At 41.1% G+C, this 22243-nt stretch overlaps 2 protein-coding genes across 5 annotated transcripts; one reads left to right on the forward strand and one right to left on the reverse strand.

Moving 5' to 3' along the window:
• Positions 1-7531: 7531 nt before the first annotated feature.
• fzd2 (frizzled class receptor 2) lies at positions 7532-10432 on the reverse strand. Its single transcript, XM_053617154.1, has one exon. It carries the CDS (start codon positions 10085-10087, stop codon positions 8438-8440), a length of 1650 nt encoding a protein of 549 aa, XP_053473129.1. The 5' UTR covers positions 10088-10432; the 3' UTR covers positions 7532-8437.
• Positions 10433-11514: 1082 nt separating this feature from the next.
• Positions 11515-22160, forward strand: moto (minamoto). 4 transcript variants are annotated; one of them, XM_053617134.1, is made up of 8 exons: positions 11515-12409; positions 14285-14398; positions 14554-14705; positions 15736-15840; positions 16990-18703; positions 19016-19150; positions 19776-19953; positions 21009-22160. In XM_053617134.1, exons 2-8 carry the CDS (start codon positions 14336-14338, stop codon positions 21200-21202), a joined length of 2541 nt encoding a protein of 846 aa, XP_053473109.1. In that variant the 5' UTR covers positions 11515-12409; positions 14285-14335; the 3' UTR covers positions 21203-22160. The 4 variants fall into 4 exon arrangements, with proteins under 4 accessions (XP_053473109.1, XP_053473096.1, XP_053473103.1 ...); XM_053617121.1 differs by having other exon boundaries at positions 11515-12307; XM_053617128.1 differs by having other exon boundaries at positions 11515-12307; positions 16993-18703.
• Positions 22161-22243: the final 83 nt, after the last annotated feature.

Below are 22243 nucleotides of genomic sequence, written 5' to 3' on the forward strand. Positions count from 1 at the left end.
CAGGGGGATTCCAGCCTTCGGAGTCTTTGTGTGCACGACTGAGTGTCTGTACTTGACTGGATGTTTGGAGAGATTATTCTTAAGGAGCAAAACCCGTACCCGTAGACTCACTACACACACATAAAAAAAAAAAAACCCACTCATCTCCAGACATTACTGGATTTTCTCGAAGTCTGCTGTACTATTTAAAGTATGTGTCCCTCGTCGTCCCGGCTCCTCGGTATACGTTTGGGCATGTTTTGATATCTTAGTGCTGTCCAAAATTGTCCCATTGTGGAAGTCTTGATAGATTGTGGACGTTTTGCTGGTTACTTACCCTCTAGCTTTAAAACCAATAAATAAAATAGCTGAAAGGTTTAAGGTTATGCTTAGGGGTAGGTTTAGGTGTAGCAGAGCATTCTTTTGCTGCACTGATAGATTCTATATGAGGTCTGTGTGCGAGTGAGTGCGTGGTTGTGTTCTCATGCATGAGTTATGCATTTCATGGCAGTTGCTGCAGTCTAAACGCGAACAGATGTGTGCATCCGGTTGATCGACTTTTCTCGCAGACAGAAATGCTGATAATCATACTGATGAATGAAATATATAATGGTGACCTGATCGCTATCAGTGCCGCAGGCTAAACAGGAAAGGAAAAATATTACACACCTCGAGGTTTGTACTGAAGGACCGGATGCTCTTCAAATCCTAATGAGGATAAATAAACGATCACATGCAGGCTTGTTTTAATCACAACAATACCGGACTTTTCACAATGAGATCCTGAAATAAAAAGACACAAACATGTTTTGGCATGTACGATAAATACCACAAAGGCCTACTAATAGGTTAATTAAATGAGCCCCTTGTTTGTTTTATATATAAGTATCCCAGGAGTGGTAAAAGGTAAGCAAAACACACAAAGTGTGTAGAGAAACTTTGATGATAGAGAAACGTCCTGTTTCTCTAGATGTTTAGTGTCTTTGACTACATTTACTGTGTATACATAGGGGTGTCCCGTACATCCAGTACCACAGGGTTAATGTACTGTATATTTATACAAACAGTAATGTACAAACACATTTTTCCCCGTGTCATTCCACTTTATTACACATAACTTTATTTATGGACTTTAATGTTGTGAATTCTTTATATTTCTGGATTTCTTGAGTTGCTACTGATGTCTGGTGAAAATTTCATGTGAATAGCCTCATTGGAAATAAATTTTTATTGAAAAAAATGTTGACGCGTCTAATACGTATTTCCCCCCTCTATAGCTAAACAAGGACACAAAACCAAATAATTACACTCACAGGAAATTAAAGTCAAGGAGAACTTTATATATATATATATATATATAAATTCCGTAAATAAGTTTTGAACGGGACACCCTTATATAGATCTCTCTGTATAGATATATGTATATATAGTATGTGCAAAAGTCTAATAGGGCAAAAGGCCATCTTTACTATAGATGTTTATTTTATGACTTCTTATATTTCCAAATATTACTTTTCTAATAAAAAAAGTCAATGTTACAGAAAAAGTTCAGTTAGGAAAGTGACAAATTGCACAAAAAAAAAAAAAAAAAAAAAAAAACCCAAAACAATATAATGCTGGGTTTTCTGCAAAAAAAAAACAAACAAAAAAAAAAAACAAGTGAGTGTGACAGTCGGAGTTTCCAGAAGAACTTTAGCAAGATGCTCGATAAAACTCACCAGCTCATTTCCTTATAAAACTCCACACGTTGTACCGGAGACTGCTGATTTTTATTTATTTATCAATGGCTTGTCAGATGAGATATCGACTTTGTTTTCGTTTATTACTTCTTCCTGCTCTCTTTATAGTATTTCTTAATGCAGAAACGTTTCATTTCAGTGTTTTGAAGGCATCTTTGCTTTGCTTTGCTTTGCTTTAAACACGCACGTTAACATAAATTCGAACAGAAACGGCCTGGAAGTCATGAACACCGTTCTTCCAAAAGTTATTCCTGCACTCGGTGCTTTGATGTTGGTGGAGGAGAGCACAGTCCAACATGTCACTGGGCCTGTGTCGATAATCATTTATCAGCGCACAGTATTAGTCCTGTGGACAGTTTGAAGTAGTGAAGCGTGCTATTTGCATGGGAACGTGAGGGTTCGTGAAAATGAAAAACTGTGAATTTCTTTAAGCAAAACTGTGGGCTAGCTTGCTATTCACATGCCTGCGTTACATTATCCACAGCTGTCCACATTGCTAACCACAAAATACTAGCACACTGCAAACATTTTTGCAACAGGAAATACCTTGGATGTAGTCAAATTTATCTAGTTTTTCCTGTTATAAGATTGTAATAAACCAATTTTTTAAAAAAAAACTAATTTCAAGCTTGAAATAGTCTAGTCTTGTTCTATTGGTAAATAATTTAGCTAATTGTTAGCATTTACAGTGAGGGAAAAAAGTATTTGATCCCCTGCTGATTTTGTACGTTTGCCCACTGACAAAGAAATGATCCGTCTATAACTTTAATGGTAGATTTATTTGAACAATGAGAGACAGAATAACAACAAAAAAATCCAGAAAAACGCATGTCAAAAATTTCATAAATTGTTTTGCATTTTAATGAGGGAAATAAGTATTTGACCCCCTCTCAATCAGAAAGATTTCTGGCTCCCAGGTGTCTTTTATACAGGTAACGAGCTGAGATTAGGAGCACACTCTTAAAGGGAGTGCTCCTAATATCAGTTTGTTACCTGTATAAAAGACACCTGTCCACAGAAGCAATCAATCAGTCAGATTCCAAACTCTCCATCATGGCCAAGACCAAAGAGCTCTCCAAGGATGTCAGGGACAAGATTGTATACCTAAACAAGTCTGGAATGGGCTACAAGACCATTGCCATGCAGCTTGATGAGAAGGTGACAACAGTTGGTGCGATTATTCGCAAATGGAAGAAACACAAAAGAACTGTCAATCTCCCTCGGCCTGGGGCTCCATGCAAGATCTCACCTCGTGGAGTTGCAGTGATCATGAGAACAGTGAGGAATCAGCCCAGAACTACACGGGAGGATCTTGTCAATGATCTCAAGGCAGCTGGGACCATAGTCACCGAGAAAACAATTGGTAACACACTACGCCGTGAAGGACTGAAATCCTGCAGCGCCCGCAAGGTCTGCTGCTCAAGAAAGCACATATACATGCCCGTCTGAAGTTTGCCAATGAACATCTGAATGATTCAGAGGACAAGAGGAAAGTGTTGTGGTCAGATGAGACCAAAATGGAGCTCTTTGGCATCAACTCAACTCGCCGTGTTTGGAGGAGGAGGAATGCTGCCAAGAACACCATCCCCACCGTCACACATGGAGGTGGAAACATTATGCTTTGGGGGTGTTTTTCTGCTAAGGGAACAGAACAACTTCACCGCATCAAAGGGACGATGGACGGGGCCATGTACCGTCAAATCTTGGGTGAAAACCTCCTCCTCAAAGCCAGGGCATTGAAAATGGGTCGTGGATGGGTATTCCAGCATGACAATGACCCAAAACACACGGCCAAGGCAACAAAGGAGTGGTTCAAGAAGAAGCACATTAAGGTCCTGGAGTGACCTAGCCAGTCTCCAGACCTTAATCCCATAGAAAATCTGTGGAGGGAGCTGAAGGTTCGAGTTGCCAAATGTCAGCCTCGAAACCTTAATGATTTGGAGAAGATCTGCAAAGAGGAGTGGGACAAAATCCCTCCTGAGATGTGTGCAAACCTGGTGGCCAACTACAAGAAACGTCTGACCTCTGTGATTGCCAACAAGGGTTTTTAAACCAAGTACTAAGTCATGTTTTGCAGAGGGGTCAAATACTTGTTTCCCTCATTAAAATGCAAATCAATTTATAACATTTTTGACATGCGTTTTTCTGGATTTTTTTTTTGTTATTCTGTCTCTCACTGTTCAAATAAATCTACCATTAAAGTTATAGACTGATCATTTCTTTGTCAGTGGGCAAACGTACAAAATCAGCAGGGGATCAAATACTTTTTTCCCTCACTGTATGTCTAGAAAGAAGCAACATTTTCAAGCTTGGTATTAGTTAGAAATGATAGAAATGGGTTTTAGGTTAATATTTGGTTTACTGTAATCTTAATGATAGGAAATACTAGATAAATTTGACTATTATGAAGATATTTCACTTGCTAAGATGACATTTTTTGCAGTGCAAGCAGAGAGAGAAAAAAGTGAATTTTATCTCCATCTTAATCCTAGTGTTCTGTAGTGCATGAGTCAGCATTTTTTTTTCCTTCCGATGTGTGCTAAGCAACAGTAAGAAACAAGCAAGGCAAACGTGTAAAAGTTTGATGCAACCTCAGTGTAATAATTAACAGCTACTGTTTGTTTGTTTTTTGTTTTGTTTTTTTTTACGTCAATGAGGCGACAGTCCCATCTTCTTGTTTTCTATCGGCTCGCAAGCCTGAGGCTTGTGAATTCACAGGTCAAAGTTCACCACAAAGTTAAAATCAACACGAAGCTACGAGATCCTATTTTATATCCCGTGTCCCAGTGAACTGACATTTCCACAAGGTGAATTTTATTTAAGTTTAATCTGACCTTGGGTTTATTTATTTATTTATTTATTTATTTATTTTTTAAAGTGCAATTTTCACTTGACTCCCATATCGCTGTAGCGAGGGTTCAAAAATCACAAATGCTACTACCAAACCACAGATATATCATTTCCACCAGGAGGAAAACTGACCAAATTATACAAGTCATTGTATCCAAATATGATCAATTATGCGATATATCACTGTTCAACAGAATATTATAATTAAGCGCATTGTGGACGGAAAGAAATTTTGACTTTGTATTAAATTTTCATTAAATTTCATCTCAAGTAACAAATTTGGTTATGTTGAAAGGGTTCAAAAAGGTTAACAAGGACACCAATGAAGACTTTATTTGCACCCTTGCTGTCAGAATAATCCTGTGTAAAAGTCGGATATGAAAGTACTTTCAGGTGATTATTACAAGTTTTCCTCATCCATCCATCTTCCTATCCATCTTATCCTACACAGGGTCCCGGGGGAGTCTGGAGCCTATCCGAGGGAACTCGGGACACAAGAACTCGGGTTCCAACCCATCACATGGCACATTCACACACACATTCACACAATACGGACAATTTTAAAATGCCAATCAGCCTACAACGCATGTCTTTGGACTCAGGGAGGAAACTGGAGTACCCGGAGGGAACCCCTGAAGCACTGGGAGAACATGCATACTCTACACACACAGGGCAGAGGCGGGATTCAAACCTCCAAACCTCGGAGGCGCGAGGCAAACATGCTAACCACTAAGCCAGTTGGTCGTAGACATAATTAGGCTCAAGTCTCCATAGTTGCTTTGTGACGTTGTCTATTGTTAAAAGCATTACACACACACACACACACACACACACACACACACACACACACACACACACACACAAATGAAATTCAAAACCCCTTATTATATCATGTACTTTGTTTTGTTAGTGATGGGATGATTGCAGGATGTGGAGAGTCACTACACAGGGTGGAAGCTTATCGTAAATGCGTATTATTCGTTTAAAATTTTTTTAAAGAATTGTGCACAGCCCAAACTGTCAATACGATGAGGCTCACTGTGCGATCAATTGACCAATAAGAATAATAGTTTAGAGACTACAGAGAATTGTTAACACTGATTTCTTCCACCCAGTACTGTTCTGGTGTCCTGTCTAGTCAGCATGCACAGTTGTATATTTTGAACACTGGTGTGTGTTTGTGTGTGTGTAATCCTGTGCTGCATTACGTACTACTGTATCGTGTGTTGCACCTGTGTTAGATTCCCGAAGAAACAACATTTTGTTCCACCGTGTACAGGTTCTCCGAGGCGGAATGGCAGAAAAATAAGGGGAAATGTACGGAAGATGTCATTATAGCTCAGGCTAGTAGGGGTGTCATGAAAAGACACTCTTAGTATATGTTTAGTGCTCCAAGTATCTGTATTTGAATTTAACACGTTAACGAGAAGGCCCACAAAAACCCTGGAAAAAAACGGGATTCCGGCTCTGACAATTCGTCAACCTCAGCTACGTCGCTCGAGTTCATAATCGGTCTCGCGGTTGTTCTTTTGGTTCGTACTTGCTTGCAATATTTTCAAACTTTTTTTTTATCGGTTTTATTTCTCAAAACAAACTAGTAGCCTAAATGAAGCAACACAGCCCAGGCCAAGTGGTTACCTCACGTCGGCGTTAATAAACGTGGTCTGTCTTTGCCGCAAGAGCGTCATATCTGACCACGGTAAATACCGTGGTGAGAAAGAAGAGCGTCTGTATGGAAACTGTATGGCTATAAACAACGCACCTTCTGCTAGAAACTTCTGCTTCATAATGTACGTTTATAGCCCGAGATCTGTTATTCTGATCTGACCTATTCTCGTTTCGCAGCGCTACATTGTTCCGCACTGTTTCTAATTAAAGCTCTGCCGTGAAGGTTTGCCCGCTGCACCACACCCTCCAGCAGCCACCGTCTAAAATCAGATTAGCAAGCGGTGTCCCAACAGACACATGATTTATCTCGTGTACACTTATCTCCCTGTAAGTGAAGGAAATCCACAGTAAAGGAGAATAAAACCACACCACAGTCACGCCACCAGCCTGAGAGAAATGAAACGCCGCTTTTACGACTTTTACTGAAAATAAAAGAAAAACCCTACAACCCCAGTTACTCAGCGGAGATTCATCTTTGAGCGCCTGAGCTAGGAAAATATGCGTTCGGACACAGACAGACACAACACCCTGAACCGTGAGCCAAGTTTTGGTACGTTTTGGATGCTAAGTGCACGAGATGTAAGGTAAAGACAGAATGCTGCTATTGTGTGAAGGACCGAGCGTGAAATTGACTGCCTCAAGGGCATGCATTAGACTGGAAATATGAGCTTACATGCACACACGCGCACACACGCACACACACACACACACAGGTCTGAAAGAATACCGGGATTAATAGTTGCCAGTGGAGACAAAGCAATCGGGTCACCGAAACAGGCACCTGATCAACATTTGCACGGTAAATACGGACTCCAAGGCGAAAGCCGTCCAGATAGACGAGTCTCAAAACTTTACAAACCGCCACAACCGCTCAGGTTTAAGAACCTCATTTGATGGGTCGTAACCTTGAAAAAGAAGGACCAAGAAAAGCAAAAATATGTGCATGGAAACACACACACAAACACCGTCCTGTTGTCATGTGCTCCTGTTTTTTTTCCTCCTCCCAAAACCCCTGCTTGTTCATGTCATGTGAGACCCATTTGCTTGTCAAGAGCTGTCTCCTTCACACCCTCCACCTACAAAATAAAGCCTGTTAAAACAGCACCCCCCCACTAACACCCTCCTTCCCCCCCCTCACTGTCGCCTACCTAACTCTTTCACACACACAACCACACACAGACACACAATCCTGAACACACTCACAAACACAAATGTCCATTCATGCCTGCGAAGCCTCTGTGCCATTTCGGTTGATTGTGAGGAATAGAACGAGAACGGCAGCGAGGAGATATGGAGAGGGGGAAATTAGGGGCCATGTAGAGGGAGTGCTCTGTTTAAGGGAACTTTTTTTTTTTAATTCGAAACAGCTTTCCCTACAGACACGTGAGGGAGAAACCTGATTACAGAGCTGTTCCGAGTGACGTACGCGAGTGTGAACGTGTATGCATTAGCACCAGACAGAGATAGAGACAGACAGATATCTGACCAAGCTTGCAAGCAATAATAATAACCCAGCTGTTTAAATACAAATATATAATTAGATTCATATATATATATTTTGTACAAATATTATTTACAGTGCTTTAAGGCACACCTTAAACACAGTTTACTGCGAGAATGAATTCCATGTCCAAAAGGTGTTCTCTTCCTCCTGCTCCTCCTCCTCCTCCTACTCCCTCACGGGTCGCCTCCCTTCGTCCAGCGCTTGCTGGTTTCCCAGCTGGCATCTCGATCTTGCTCTAGGAGTCGAGGAGGAAGGGCAAAGAGTGTCAAGAACGACGAGGACGAGGGAGGGAGCGTCTCGGCACGTGGCACGGAAATGGTCACGTTTGTTTTTTTTCCTTTTTGGAAATCCTTGGGAAAGTCGGCTTTTCATTTGGCTTTACGATTACCTTGTCTGTTTGCAGGAACGAAATAACAACAAAACAACAGCAATAAAAAATAAAAAAAAACACAAACGCCTCTAATCTCCTCATTCCCCAAATGTCTTATAATTGACATACGATATTCAACAGCAAATGTCAATAATGACCAATACTGATGATAAGCACAGACAAATGAATTCCACAGTCTATCGTTGTGAATTTTTTAAAAAAAAATGCATTTAGTCATTAATAGGTCCAAAAAACTTCCAAGAAAGTAACATTTTTTGCTGTGTCCTTATGTGTGTATGTGTATGAGTCCAAAGTGTCTCTTTGTCTCTACACCGTGGTCTCGCCGTGTTGTCCGCTGGTCAGGCGCGTGTAGAACTTCCTCCACGAGTGCAGCGTTTTCCCGGACCAGATCCAGAAACCAGAGGTGATGCCTACGATGAGGGTCATGAGGTATTTGATCATGTAGACGGTGAAGTCGGGGCTCATGCGTGGTGCGGGCTGCATGGGACACGGGATAGCCAGGGTCTTGCAGTGTGTGCTGATCCAGCTGCGCTCCCAGTGCCCACGGAAGGCCTGCTCGTAGAAGAAGCAAGCGATGACGATGGTGGCCGGCACCGTGTAGAGCACGGAGAAGACGCCGATGCGCACCATAAGACGCTCCAGCTTTTCCGTCTTGGTTCCGTCATGTTTCATGATAGTACGGATGCGGAACAGAGATACGAAGCCCGCCAGCAGGAAGGACGTGCCGATGAAGAGGTAGATGAACAATGGTGCCAGGACGAAACCACGCAGAGGGTCAATGTTGCTCAGGCCTACGAAGCAAACACCGCTCAGAACATCGCCATCGATCTGTCCCATGGCCAGGATGCTGATGGTCTTCACCGCCGGCACGGCCCAAGCCGCCAAGTGGAAGTACTGCGAGTTGGCCTCAATGGCTTCATGTCCCCACTTCATCCCTGCAGCAAGGAACCAAGTCAAGGACAGAACAACCCACCATATGGAGGATGCCATGCTGAAGAAATATAGCATCATGAAGAGGATGGTGCAGCCCTCCCTTTTCGTGCCTTGGACTATTGTCTTATAGCTGCCTTCAAAGCTCCCGTTGCATGCCACTTTGTCTCCCAGGAAATAGCCAGTAATGTACGCGATGGACACCATGGTGTAGCAGCCGGACAGAAAAATGATGGGGCGCTCGGGATACTTAAAACGCTGCATATCCACTAGATATGTGGTCACGGTAAAAAGTGTGGACGCACAGCATAAGCACGACCAGACTAGAATCCAAACGCGAGCAAATTCAATCTCCTGGTCGGTGAAGAACATGTAGGCTCCATGAGTCCTGGATGACTCACATGGGGCGCCACAGTCCACCTCCCCGAGGAACTTGTAGTTAAGATAGGACGGGACCTTGAGAGACGGTGGGCAGCGGAATGGCCTATCTGGCGTGGAGTATAAATGGACCCCAGGAGTGCCTGCTGCCGGCACGTGTGCGGGTGCCACGGTGGCCGCCGAATCATTCTGCCCAACGCATATCTGACCATCTCCCAACACGGGGAAGTTCTCACACCTCAGGCGCTCCGGCCACTGAAACCCGAACTTGTTCATGAGCGCCTCGCAGCCGTGCTTCGCTCTTTCACATATAGACCGACAAGGGGGAATGGCTTTTTCCAAAACGGTGCAGACAGGCGCATACATGGAACAGAGGAAAAACTTGAGCTCTGGAGAACACTGTACCTTGACAAGCGGATAAAACTGGTGGACCTCCAAGCCGGCGTCATCTTGGTTGTAGTGTCCGACCAAGTTCGGCATGATGGTTTGGTTGTAGGCAATGTCTGTGCAAAGTGGAATAGTGATCGGCTGACAGAATCCGTGCTCGGGCATGGGTCCGTGATCTCCTTGGTACTGAGCAGACACTGAGACCAGGCAGGAGGACAGCAGCAATGTCAAGAAGGCAGCCGAGCTCCCACTAGTCTCCATTGTCACGGGTCAAGCGCCTAAACTTGAGCTAAAATGTCTCTTTCTCGAATGTCTGCACAAAGTTAAGATTTAAAATAACACATCATAGTCTGTAACTGAAATCATCCGGAGCGAGGACTTCACGGGTAAACTTTCACGTCCAGTGGAAACGTGTTGCTCCGCGCGCAGAGACTGCCTGACTTTTTTTCTCCACTCTTTGTCCCATTGGACGGTTTCAAGCCCCCTCTCTCTCTCTCTCTCTCTCTCACTCTCTCTCTCTCCGTCCCTCCCTCTCTCTCTCTCTTCATGTTGTCTTGCAGTGATATGAGAAAGAGGAGGGATTCAGGGGCGGTTGAAACAGACACTCTTCCAGACTTCCTCAGCTAAACTGAGCTGCCGTCCGGTGGATTTCTGAGGAACCACATGCTGGAGACCTTCTCTCTCTCGCTCTCTCTCTCTCTCTCTCTCTCTCTCTCACACACACACACACACACACACACGGCAAGGCACCAAAGTTTACACATATAAGCTGGGGCAAAGCTGTGTTTTTGTTTTAAAATTTCCCACTTCCACAAGCAGTTTCTTATACATTAATAAAACAAATCTCTCTCTCTCTCTCTCTCTCTCTCTCTCTCTCTCTCTCTCTCTCTCCCAGTTCAATTCAACAAGCTTTATTGGCATAACTGTACACATGTACAGTCAAAGCAAAGCATTACAGGAATGAGAACTGTTGTTAGTAAACAGATTAGTTAAAACATTAAAACATAGGCTATCTCTATCAATCTCAATCCAAATCGATGTATCTAAGGCATTTTATTGGAATCCTGAACAAACATTTAGTCAGAAATACACTGCCAATGCAATGTGAATGTTAAAGAAAAATAAATAATATGAGTTATACAACAATAACAACAACAGCAATTACAACAACAACACCAACTACTACTACTACTACTACTACTACTACTATTACTACAACTACTACTACTATTACCAAAAGAAGAAACAAACAAGCAAATGTAATCAGTAGCTACAACAACATTACATTTGTATTATGAATACTACTACTACCACGACAAAAAGAAACAAACAAATAAATAATTTAAATAATAAAATATACTACTACTACTACTACTACTACTACTACTACTAATAATAATAATAATAATATGTTAAATACAAGTACTACTAAAATAATTTTAAAAATCAAAAATATTTTATTAAGTACCTAGAATAATAAATCTATCTATCTATCTATCTATTAAACACTGCCACCTTGTGGTTATGTACCCATAATGCAACAATAATCGGACTTCTTGCAATAAAAAAGTACGCTTACAAACCAAGCAACAAGTCTATCTATCTATCTATCTATCTATCTATCTATCTGTCTGTCTGTCTGTCTGTATAAAATTAGCCATTTAAGGTATTTTATTGTCATAACAAGAGTGTATTTGGCAAAATTACATTGCTAAAGCTTGTTCCAGTGGGTTAATGTTAAAGAAAAAGAAATAATACGAATTATAATACAAATACATATACATATACTACTAATAGAAGTAAGAAAAAAAAAGTAAAGAAAAAGAAGAAGAGGAGGAGAAGTAAACGGGAAATATTTATTTTATTTTATTTTATTAATGATTTTATTGCAGTTAATAAGGGCGAAAATTTACTACAACTACCAAAACAAACAAACAAATAAATAAATAATGTTACTACTACTAGTACTACTAATACATAGATAAGAAATAATCTCTATATTAGACTTCTACACGGAATCCTATCAGTTTTGTTTAATGACGAATTCTTTTAGTTTCATACATTAATCATACATGACTCCGAATCAACCGATTCGATGTCTTTAATGTTTATTTTATGCTATGGTTGCTGTGGTTCAGAATCCCCGCCCCTTTACCGAATGTGGTTATGATTGGACAGTCCTATTCCGAGTGACCAATCAAAATGCACGGAATATTTCACCGTCAAGTTAAATGGAACAGGACAAACGCTCACGAGCATCGATAATCGCGAGCAAACTTTTCTCCTTTTTTTTTTTTTTTGTGATAACGCGCGAGCTCGAGACATCGGACCCACATCGGAGTCTCATCTGCGTTCGTTGGTTTTGAACATTAAAATTGACCTTCACATAAATAACTTTAGTTCACAATCGTGTAAGGAAATTGCTATAAGAGCTCATTTCATCCCGACGGGTAACTTAATTTGCTGTTGTTAGCCATGGAGGTAAGAAGAAAACGTCATCGTTAGAGCTAATTATGCTAGATAGCTCGTTTTAGCTTAGCTTAGCTTACTTCTGCTACCTTGCCTAAGTTCTGTCAGCTGAAGGTAAACTTTTACACGGCAAACACCGCGAAATAATTACAAAAGAAATACAAAAACGTTCGATTTAACCACACGTTAGGGTAAGCACGACGTTTGTTTCGGCAATTCGTGAACTTTAACCATATTTTAATGAAACTTAATCTGAGGCAGTTTGTTAGCATTATGCTAAGTAGAGTCTGTGACCGTTCTCTCCTCTCAGACTAACTAGTCAGACGAGATATCAGAAACCTAAGGTCCTGATTCGTTTTAGCAATTGCTTTAGGTAATTTTACTCGCAACATTTAAAAAAAATAATAAAAAAAAAATAAAATAAATCAATATTAACATATCATAGCAGAGTTACTGTGTGCACTGTTTGGACATAAAAATAAATAAATAAATAATACTAATTACAGTAGATATTAAGGAAACACTCGCTTTCATACAGGATTGTAAAATCTACCGAGCGAATAAAAATACATCTTTCTTGATTTGTAAAATAAGGACAAGTAGTTTTGGGAGAAAATAAAAAGGAAATAATAATAAAAAAAGGTTCTCTGTCTCATCAGGGTGTGGCACAGCCTTTCAGAGGTTGGTAGGTGATGTCATATACTAATTTGCATATTTATTATTCATGATTACTGGCATATCAAATTACAAAAAAAGAAGGGGTTATATGAAGAAGGAAGACTTCCACTTAGTGTGTGTGTGTGTGTATATATATATATATATATATATATATATATATATATATATATATATATATATATATATATATGTATGTATGTATGTATGTATATATATTCCCGGCCCACGTGACTCCACATGCTGAAGTGTCCTTGGGCAGGACACTGAACCCCAAGTTGCTCCCGATGGCACGTTAGCACCTTGCATGGCAGCTCTGCTACCATTGATGTGTGTGTGTGAATGGGTGAATGAGACACAGTGTAAAGCGCTTTGGATAAAAGCACTATATAAGTGCAGACCATTTACCATTACCATTTACCCTTAAGTCTGTGGTCTCCCATGGTTTTAAAATGGGTCACGATAAAAAAAAAAAAAAATCATCTAGTGTGTCCCTGGAATAAAAATCTCTCCATCTACACTTGGTTTTCGAACGTTTTCCAAAAATTGGCTCGTCCACACCGAAACGTCCGAAAACGCTTACGTCCCTGTACGGCGCGTGCGTAAAAAAAGGTAGGACGCGTTGGCTTGCGTCATTTCCGTCAGCCGTTTATTTACTTTTGCTTCATTTACGTTTAGCAATTGCGAATGAGCATTCTGTAACCTTTCGAAAAAATGCAGTCTGAAGGTTGAACAAAGTGACGTTAATCTTTAACGACGCTATCAAACCGGATAGCCGGCACAACAACCGCAGTGTAACGTCGTCCACCGTCTTGTTCGTTTCGAGTCACATAACTCTGCCGTCGTTTTTGAATATCTCCGTTTTCTCTTTCTCGGTCCACACTATGACTTAAACTTGAGAGCGTTTTCGAAAAGCTCCGTCTTCGCCGGACAGAACCGCTGTCTTAGTGTGGACAGAAGGCCAAAACGTAGGGAAGAAAAAGATGCCTTTTCGGATTGTATCCGGATTAATGCGGACGTAGCCTGAGTTGACTTCTCTATTTACAAACGTTCTTCACGTTTGCAGTTATCCAAAAAGCGATCACGCGAAATCTTGTCTGCTTGTACCCGTCGTGGACGTTAAATCGTTATTATATTGTAACGCTTTACTGATACGTGTACAAGTTTGACCAAATTCTCCAGTTGGATGAAGTTGTTCTGGCAGCCTAGGTGCTCTCATGAGCTTTTATAGACGAAACCAAAACCGTGTATATGAGGGTAAGTCAAGGCATCTCGTAAAAATTCTCCTTATTATTTTTTGTACTTTTATTCCAGGTAAATAATGCCACGAAAAGTAAACTCAGTGTAGATGCAGACGGAGCAAAGATGCCATTTGATCTGTTTCATAGTGGAGGATCGGATGCAAGCTGCTCGACGTATAAGTTTCAGGTGAGAAACTTTTTTATTCATTTATTTTTGTCCACAATCACACTACTTTATTATTCTTTGCTAATAAGTTTACATGTACAGTATATTCACTTTAACTTGATAACCAGCAGGGCTTGCGTTCCCCTAACTTCTTATTTAATTTTTGCTCAAAACAGAATGATTATAGTGAAGAAAGTGGAAGACTGTCTGAGACTTTTACCCCAGAGTTCTCCTTCTATGAGCAACCGCCTCTACCTTACCATTCCTGGGCAGTGCAGGAAGAACCGTATCAACCGATGGATTGTGCTCAAAGCACCCCCAAAAACAGGTCAAACTACATTCTTTAAACATTTTTTTAATGAAAATAAAGTTCTCTGGCACAATGTTAAATTTTTCTGTATTTTTTCTGGAAATACAACGACAATTTAGATATATTTAGGTATATTTTATATCGGTATATAACAACCAATGGTCTTAATAAAGCAGCTATAACCACTTCACATGAAAAGTTTTATTTAAGTTTGTTTTGGGTGAGCATTAGCCAGTCAGATCTATACTATCAACACTCAGTGAGCTGTACCCACATGACTAAAAGTATCAGCTTATAAAAATGCAGAGAGACATATGATATAAATGACGATGAGGTTTAAAAAGCTTTATTTGCTTTTATAAAAAGCGTATTTTTTCTCTCTCCCAGAAACGTTACAAATTGCGAAGAATTCAGATGATCTCTGACATCTCCCCCCAGGATGTGAGATAAAATTTGCGGTCTCAGATCACTTAATATGACACGCACGCGTACCGACGGCAGATTCAAAATGGCTGCCAAACAAGATATGGCGGTGTCCAATATTTTGGACAAAAATCAAAAGGTGCACCCAAAATCGCAATTCGAAAAATAAGACGCCCACGCACTTCAAGTACCCGGATGGTGCACTTATTCAACCGAGAAAACGAAGTGTGCATTGTCGGACACTTCATACACTTCATGCATAGCGCAAGAGGGGAGGGGCTTCCAGGCGCTGACGCAGGCTTAAATTTGCACGTTGGAGATGAAAGGTAACATTGACATGAATAGTAAAACGAACAAAAAGCGTTAGGGTTACATTTTGAGACGATACTACCCTTCTAAAATTCATACACTAGACGATAGAGTACATATAGAGTACAATACTTGAGCGCATAGTGTATAGTACGTCATTCGGGACACGCCTTTAGAATGTGATGTACACGTACAGCATGTACGTCTACACGAACGCAACCGATATCGCACAGATCTCTAACAATTTTGTTGCCATCATCTTGTGCAGTTTGGCGGTGGTGGATTACTGAAACATGCTACACAATGTCCTTGACAGGAATCTTAAAGACGGCATTGACTGTGGGAGCGAGGCCGATCTCTATGGATTAGTGTCCACCATCTTGGAAGAGGTTGATCCAATGGACTCGTACTTCTCTCAAGAGTTAGTATATATGTCTGAGTTTTAGAAGAAGTCCTGTAAACGTATACTTATCAGTATTTATTAAGTGGTATTTATTGCCATAGTTCAGGGTAGGGCTGGGTATTGCGACCAATTTGGCGATTCGATTCTTATTTGTATGGTTTTGATTCGATTTGATTCAATAAGTTATCAATATTTCATTTAAAATGTTAGTTTTGCAGACACGGAATCCCTGTTTTAATATAAAAGCTGGTAACTGAAATCCTCCTACTTAGCTATATTACTGAAATACACATTTACTTTAATAATAGGGCGGACACGATTATGTTTAATTATTTTTTACTTTTACTTTGAGTAACAAACATTGTAACAAGAAATCATAAATATGTGCATACAATGTACACAAGTTCACCACAAAACTGCACACTGCACATTACTGTAAAAAAAAAAAAAAAAACATTTGTAAATGTGCAACAGTGAAATTCATTAACCACTGGAAACGTTTGAGAAATAAAACCCGTTTTCAATCTTCAAAATGTGAAAGATGGCGACATCTTCAGGACGAGAGGCGAACTACAGGTAATATTCACATCCTCTCAAGCAAAGGATGCGTGTGTTAAGAATCGATTCTGGGATTTCCCGAATCGATATCGCTTCGTTAAATTTAAGAGCAATTAAAATTGGAGAAGCGATACTTTTTACCCAGTGCTCCCTAGTTCAGGGGTTTCCAGAGTTTTTGGTCACATGACCTCGAATGGACATTTTATGCCATCCCAAGTCTTGACCTTAAGTTTTTTTTTTATTCCAGGTTTATAATTGAGTTTTTTTTCTTTTGTTGTTCGACTCAGACAGAGTCACTCAACATTGAGGAACCAGTGGAGGTAGATGGATAGAGAAATTTGTCCATTTTTATTGCTAAACTCCCACGTTAGTGCAGCATGTCAGGATACCGAAAGACTAAAAGGGCATGTACACTCTCCAGTTAAATGTGGCTTGTTTGAATGCAACTTAAAGTAACATTTCAAAATAGTACAACAAACAAATCTGGTGTCTGGTGACCTCTAGTTTGGGAACCCCTGCTGTAAGTTGTAATGGCACAGATAAGCTATGATTAGCTATGATAGCATTTAAAAAAATAAAGATTGTGTTTTATGTAAACACTTATCTCAGTAGAATATCAACTGGTCTTACAACTGGGTGGTCCCCAATGTCCCAGAAGGAGGACGGCTTGCAGTCTGTTAATTCTGAGGCGAAGGTGCAGTCTAGTTCTGGAATTCAGTACAATCCCGAGCCCGGCATCAAACTCCACACTCGTCTAGTGGAAAGAGAGACTGATCAAAGTGCTGACATGTTACCGTGTTTCAGTGGCATTGAGGCTGCTGACTCATCCTGGCACTTTTCCACTTGCAATGGAGAATCTAATTCTGAATCCTACACCCCAGCTTTCCTAAATTTACCCAGACCACCTCCTGGTCTTGATATCTCACATGCCGTGAGGTCCCACTTCTTCAAGACCAAACCAGGTAAATCAGAGCACAGCGTGTCTGTCAAAGACAGCAGCTTTCGCAGCGCCGATGATGAAATCTCTGACAGCCTGGATGCCCATTGCTGCCTTCCAACCGAAATGAATGACTCCTACTTCAGCCCATATCAAAATTTCGCTGGCTTTGATGGACTCAAAATTGAAAAGAACAGAATGTTCTCTATGCAGGATGCCAGCAAGCTGGCCAACAACCTGGAGGCTCTTTTTATGGTGGAGCAGGAGGGCAGGTATAATAGAGAATCACCCGAGTGCAATGCCATGAAAGTTCAGGATGGAAACATTGTTGATTTGAAGGGTCTACCTCTCCAAAGGATGTCAGCATTTGAAGCTCATATTGCAAGTCTTAAGAGAGAAATCACAAGGGAGCAAAGAGATAGTTGGGTTGGGAATATAACGACTAAGGAGTTTGCTGATTTTGGTCAGCAGTCAGCAGACTATTTTGAACCTCCGAAATCCTTCTCTCCCTCTTTCAACTTTTCAACTCACCAAAGCAAAGAAGCCAACCAGAGAGAAGTAAGAAATCTCCAAACCAGCCTCCGTCAATACCAGCATGGGCAATCAAACCAGTACCGATGTAACACCAAATCTCCACCCAAAACAAGCGCCGATCCACAAGGGACATCTAAATTCATGTCTCAGTCTGTGGCCGAGTTTGTTCCTGTCCGGTCTCCGCAACAGATGCAGAGGAGCGTACCTAGAATACTCAGTGATTTTGGGCAGCGCGATGGGAGAATGGGTCGCACGGGCCTGGGTTTGGGTCTGGAGGGCCTGGCGAAGTTAGGTGGCATTGTAGACAGAGGAGAATTTGACCTACAGTCAGAGATGGGCAGATCGGCCACAGGCTTTATAGCTGATTCGCAGCCCTCTCCGTGTTTTGGAGTAAAGTCCCCAGCTGGCTTCCCCAAAGAGGCAGACAAGAAAAAAGCTCTGCTGCAGAACCCATATCGGATTCTAGGCAGTATGTATGCAGGTCAGGCCAGACAAAATGGAGCCAAACCTGCACCATCCCAGATGTTTCCTTTCTTGTACCAGATGGGAGTTTCTGGACAGAACCCATGCCACGTGTTCCCTTCCCGATCCCCTCTGACCTACGGTGGCTCTGCGCCTGTAGTGGATCTGAATGAATTACGGCCAGATGCTGAAATCCCCGCCCTAAACCCTTACCTGCAGGAGATGATGGGGCCAAGCCGAGCTGGACGAGACGGACCCTTTCCTGGGTTAATCTCCAACCTGAGGCCATCCAACCAAAGCAACAGTCACGGTGGCCCTATAAACCAGCTACACTATTATCTGGAAGAGTGCTATGAACAGTGGAGAGTTTTGGAGAAAGAGAGAAAGAAGGTAAGCGTAGTGTTTTTTAAACGTTATAAAACGTGTGCATGCAAATAAAACACAGTTATCAGGAAACGCCGTAGTGTGTCGGTATAATCTGCGAATGTATTTAACACACACACACACACACACACACACAGTATTAAAAGATTTTGTAGATCTGTAAACGAACAACTTGTTATATTTATCACAAAACCCCACGTTTAGGGTCGGTTACCAGGACACCCAAGGAGATTCAGCCTTGAAGAAGTCATGAAACACTTCTCTCAGTCACCGTTTTAATAAGTGTACTGTATGTATTCCCTTCTTATTCCTTGACAGGCAGAAGCTATCTTGCTAAAGAGCTTCCCAGGCAAGTGTATATCTGTGACGAACGGTAACTCTGTGCCCAAGCTGCCTCTCAACCCTACCAGAGTGGACAAGCTTATAGTGGACCAGTTTCGAGAACAAGCCAAGGTCAGCACACAGAAAATTTACAAATGATGAAAAGTATGATCCAGACTTTTTGACAGGTATTGTTCACCCCTGGGGTGCTCAGAGTTACATTAAAATGATAAAAAAGGGTAATTAAGGTATTATCCTACCATCAAGACCTAACGAGATGTGCTCTAGACTGTGTGTATGTATAAGGCGACAAGTGTTGCAGGTATTTTGACGCCTGTCTCTTGCGGGCGTGTACTTTCTGGCTTTGTAAATTACGCTATAAACAGCCTGCGTGCCAGGACCGGCCCAGTAAGGTTCTAACCTGGTCCACCAAATTAATTTTGAACTGTTGCTCTGAATTAAAATTGTCTCGAGTACTCTAAAGAGGGGGGGGACAAAGCAAAAATAGAGCTTTTCTCTTTCTCTCGTGTTATTCCACTATGGAGCAAAATAGAGCAGTACATTTCATTTCATTAGCAAGCTGAAAACTAGGCTGAATACTTATTCAATCACAACTTTTACACTTTAAAATGATTTTGATTCCCTCCCCTACTATTTTGTGTAGATTCATGGTATACAATCCGAATTTTACCCGGCTTAACGCTGATAATGCAGTAATGAAGAACATGTCTTTCTTGTGCATATTTGTGGTTTCTAGGTGGTGAGCTTGTTGGGGACGATAGAGCGCTTGCGGAGTTTTCCTCTCCACGCTAATATCGGTTCGACTCTGGACAGGCACCTAGAAGCCATATACGTCACGCAGGCTCGCCGCAAGGACGAGTTCCTCAACAGCAGTAGACAGAGACAGGGCGTGGCCAAACTCAGAGACGACAGAGGTAGCTAGACATATTTACCTGGTAACTCCATCTTATAGAAAGCGATCTGTCCGAGAAACAAGGTCAGAGCTTTTTGGCGCTTCTTGTATGCAAATATGCGTTTAGGACTAATAAGCTGATAAAGATTAACATCTGTGCATTCTGATTTACATTTACAAACGGCATATTGACACTACGCTACATGACCTACACTACCGGTCAAAGGTTTAGACACACTCATTCTTTATTTGTATTTTTTCCCCACACATTTTAGAATAATAATAATGTCATAAAAACTCTGGAGTAACACAAATGGAACTATGGGAATTATGCTGTGATAAAAAAATCCAAAATAAATCAAAATAATTTAATATTTTATCATCTTCAAAGTCGACGCCCTTTTCGCCTAGAATTTCCAGAAATGTATTCTTGTGGTTTTCTCACCCGATTTCTTGAGGAATTTCCCTGAGATGCTTTTTAAACAGTATTAAAGGAGTTCACACCGACGCCGGACTCTTCATCGGCTGCTTTTCGGAATAGTTCGCTCGTCCGTTTAAAAAGAATATATTTTTTTTGTAAATAAAATGTTAGTTTTCTAATGAAAGAAACGAACACGTTCTTCTACGACACCGATTCACACATTTAATCACATATCTTCAGATCAAAAGGTTTTTAAGATCGTGAGAAACAGTTCAGTTGTGTCCACAAACTTTTGACCGGTAGTGTATATACAGTCGTTGTGCAGTTATACGTATGAGAGTATATAAAAAAAAAATGCGCTTTCATGTATTTTACTGTGTACTTCAGGGTTAGCAGGTCAATGCTACCTATAAGTATTGCTGATATACAGATTCATTGTAGAAACATACAAATACATACACCAAAGGTGTAACTGATAAATAAGAAAAGTGACTGTAACGTTCACAGGCTGTGGTCCACCACGCCTACTCGTTGTTTGGGGAAAACACTGGCTGTGTGTGAATTATCGCCACATACAGTCCGTTGTGATGACGGAGAACTTTACATCCATGTATTTATTCCTAATATGTTTTTTTTTTTTTTTGGTCTTGTTCCAGATATCCTGCTTTTGGCCTCTGCACTGAAGGACCTGAGCAGGAGCACCAGGACGTCTTGCACTGCTCTGTGGTGCGCTCTGCAGATGACTCTGCCCGAAAAAGGCACCAGCGCCAAGGACGGAGAAGAGGGGAACATTTCTTCAGTTTTAGCGCATGACAGTTCTGACCAGGTTGCTCCTGAAATAGCGCTGTGACTGTTTGCGAGGCAGTCATTTCTCTGTGTGTGTGTGTGTACTATCCTGAAGGGAATTCTCAGTGAGGCGCACGGTGGAGTGAGTGAATGTTGTTGTGTAAGTTATTAGACTGCAGTGAGTACAGTAGGCTCAGTTCGGAGCAATAGATGGAATCCTCAGTTCTGTAACATTTATCAGTCTTATTAATAATAATCCCAAATGATATATATATACTGTCCTATGAATACGGTCAACTTTTCCAAAGGATAGTATTGCAGAGAGATCATCGCCGAGCCGTTTAGGCGGTGGATTTCGAAACGCCGCATATCTCTTGTGGACAGTAACGTTTAAAAGGACAGAGAGAAAGAGAAAGGGAAAAGATGGATCAGAAGAGCTGGAGTGAGAAGCGGAAGAGTTAGTGTGGGACAAAACCCAAAAAACAGAAAAGAACAGGGACATTTTGGGGGGGGGGGCGTGGCGTTGTAAGCGATCATTGGAAAAGAATGTAAAGGTCAGGGAGTTTGAAAAATAACGAGATCGTCACCCTCTTGACCTGAGATTTTAGTAGCGGTTACTCCCACTGGAAACGAAACGCAAACCCAAGATTGGTTTCGCTTTGACGCTTTGATTAGCGTGCTTTAAAGAAATCCTGGGAGTAACCCGTACATTCCGGCTATATTTATAACTTCACCGTCCTTGTATTTTACCTATTTATTGCAACATGGTTACTTTGTAGCGTAAGGTTTTAAACAATCATAATTGTAACATATTCTCTCGTTGAGATTCTTTCTGTTAATTGTTTTAAAAGTTTATTTATTTTCAATAAGCAGTGTTCTAACGAGATAAGTACAGAACATCTCAAGCATCTTTCAGTATTATCAATCTTGTTGAATCAGATTTCTGTTTATTTGAAGTTAAAAAAAGAGACCGAACCCCTCCGAAGACCTGGGTGGGAAGAACGATGACCTCTGTGTGAACGGATAATGATGTGCCAGGGACCGTCATTGTTCTAATGACAATTTTAATGTTTTTTTTTTCCGATTAATGTTTCATTGGACCTCT

Source organism: Ictalurus furcatus, chromosome 2, assembly GCF_023375685.1.
Source record: "Ictalurus furcatus strain D&B chromosome 2, Billie_1.0, whole genome shotgun sequence".
Lineage (NCBI taxonomy): Eukaryota > Metazoa > Chordata > Actinopteri > Siluriformes > Ictaluridae > Ictalurus > Ictalurus furcatus.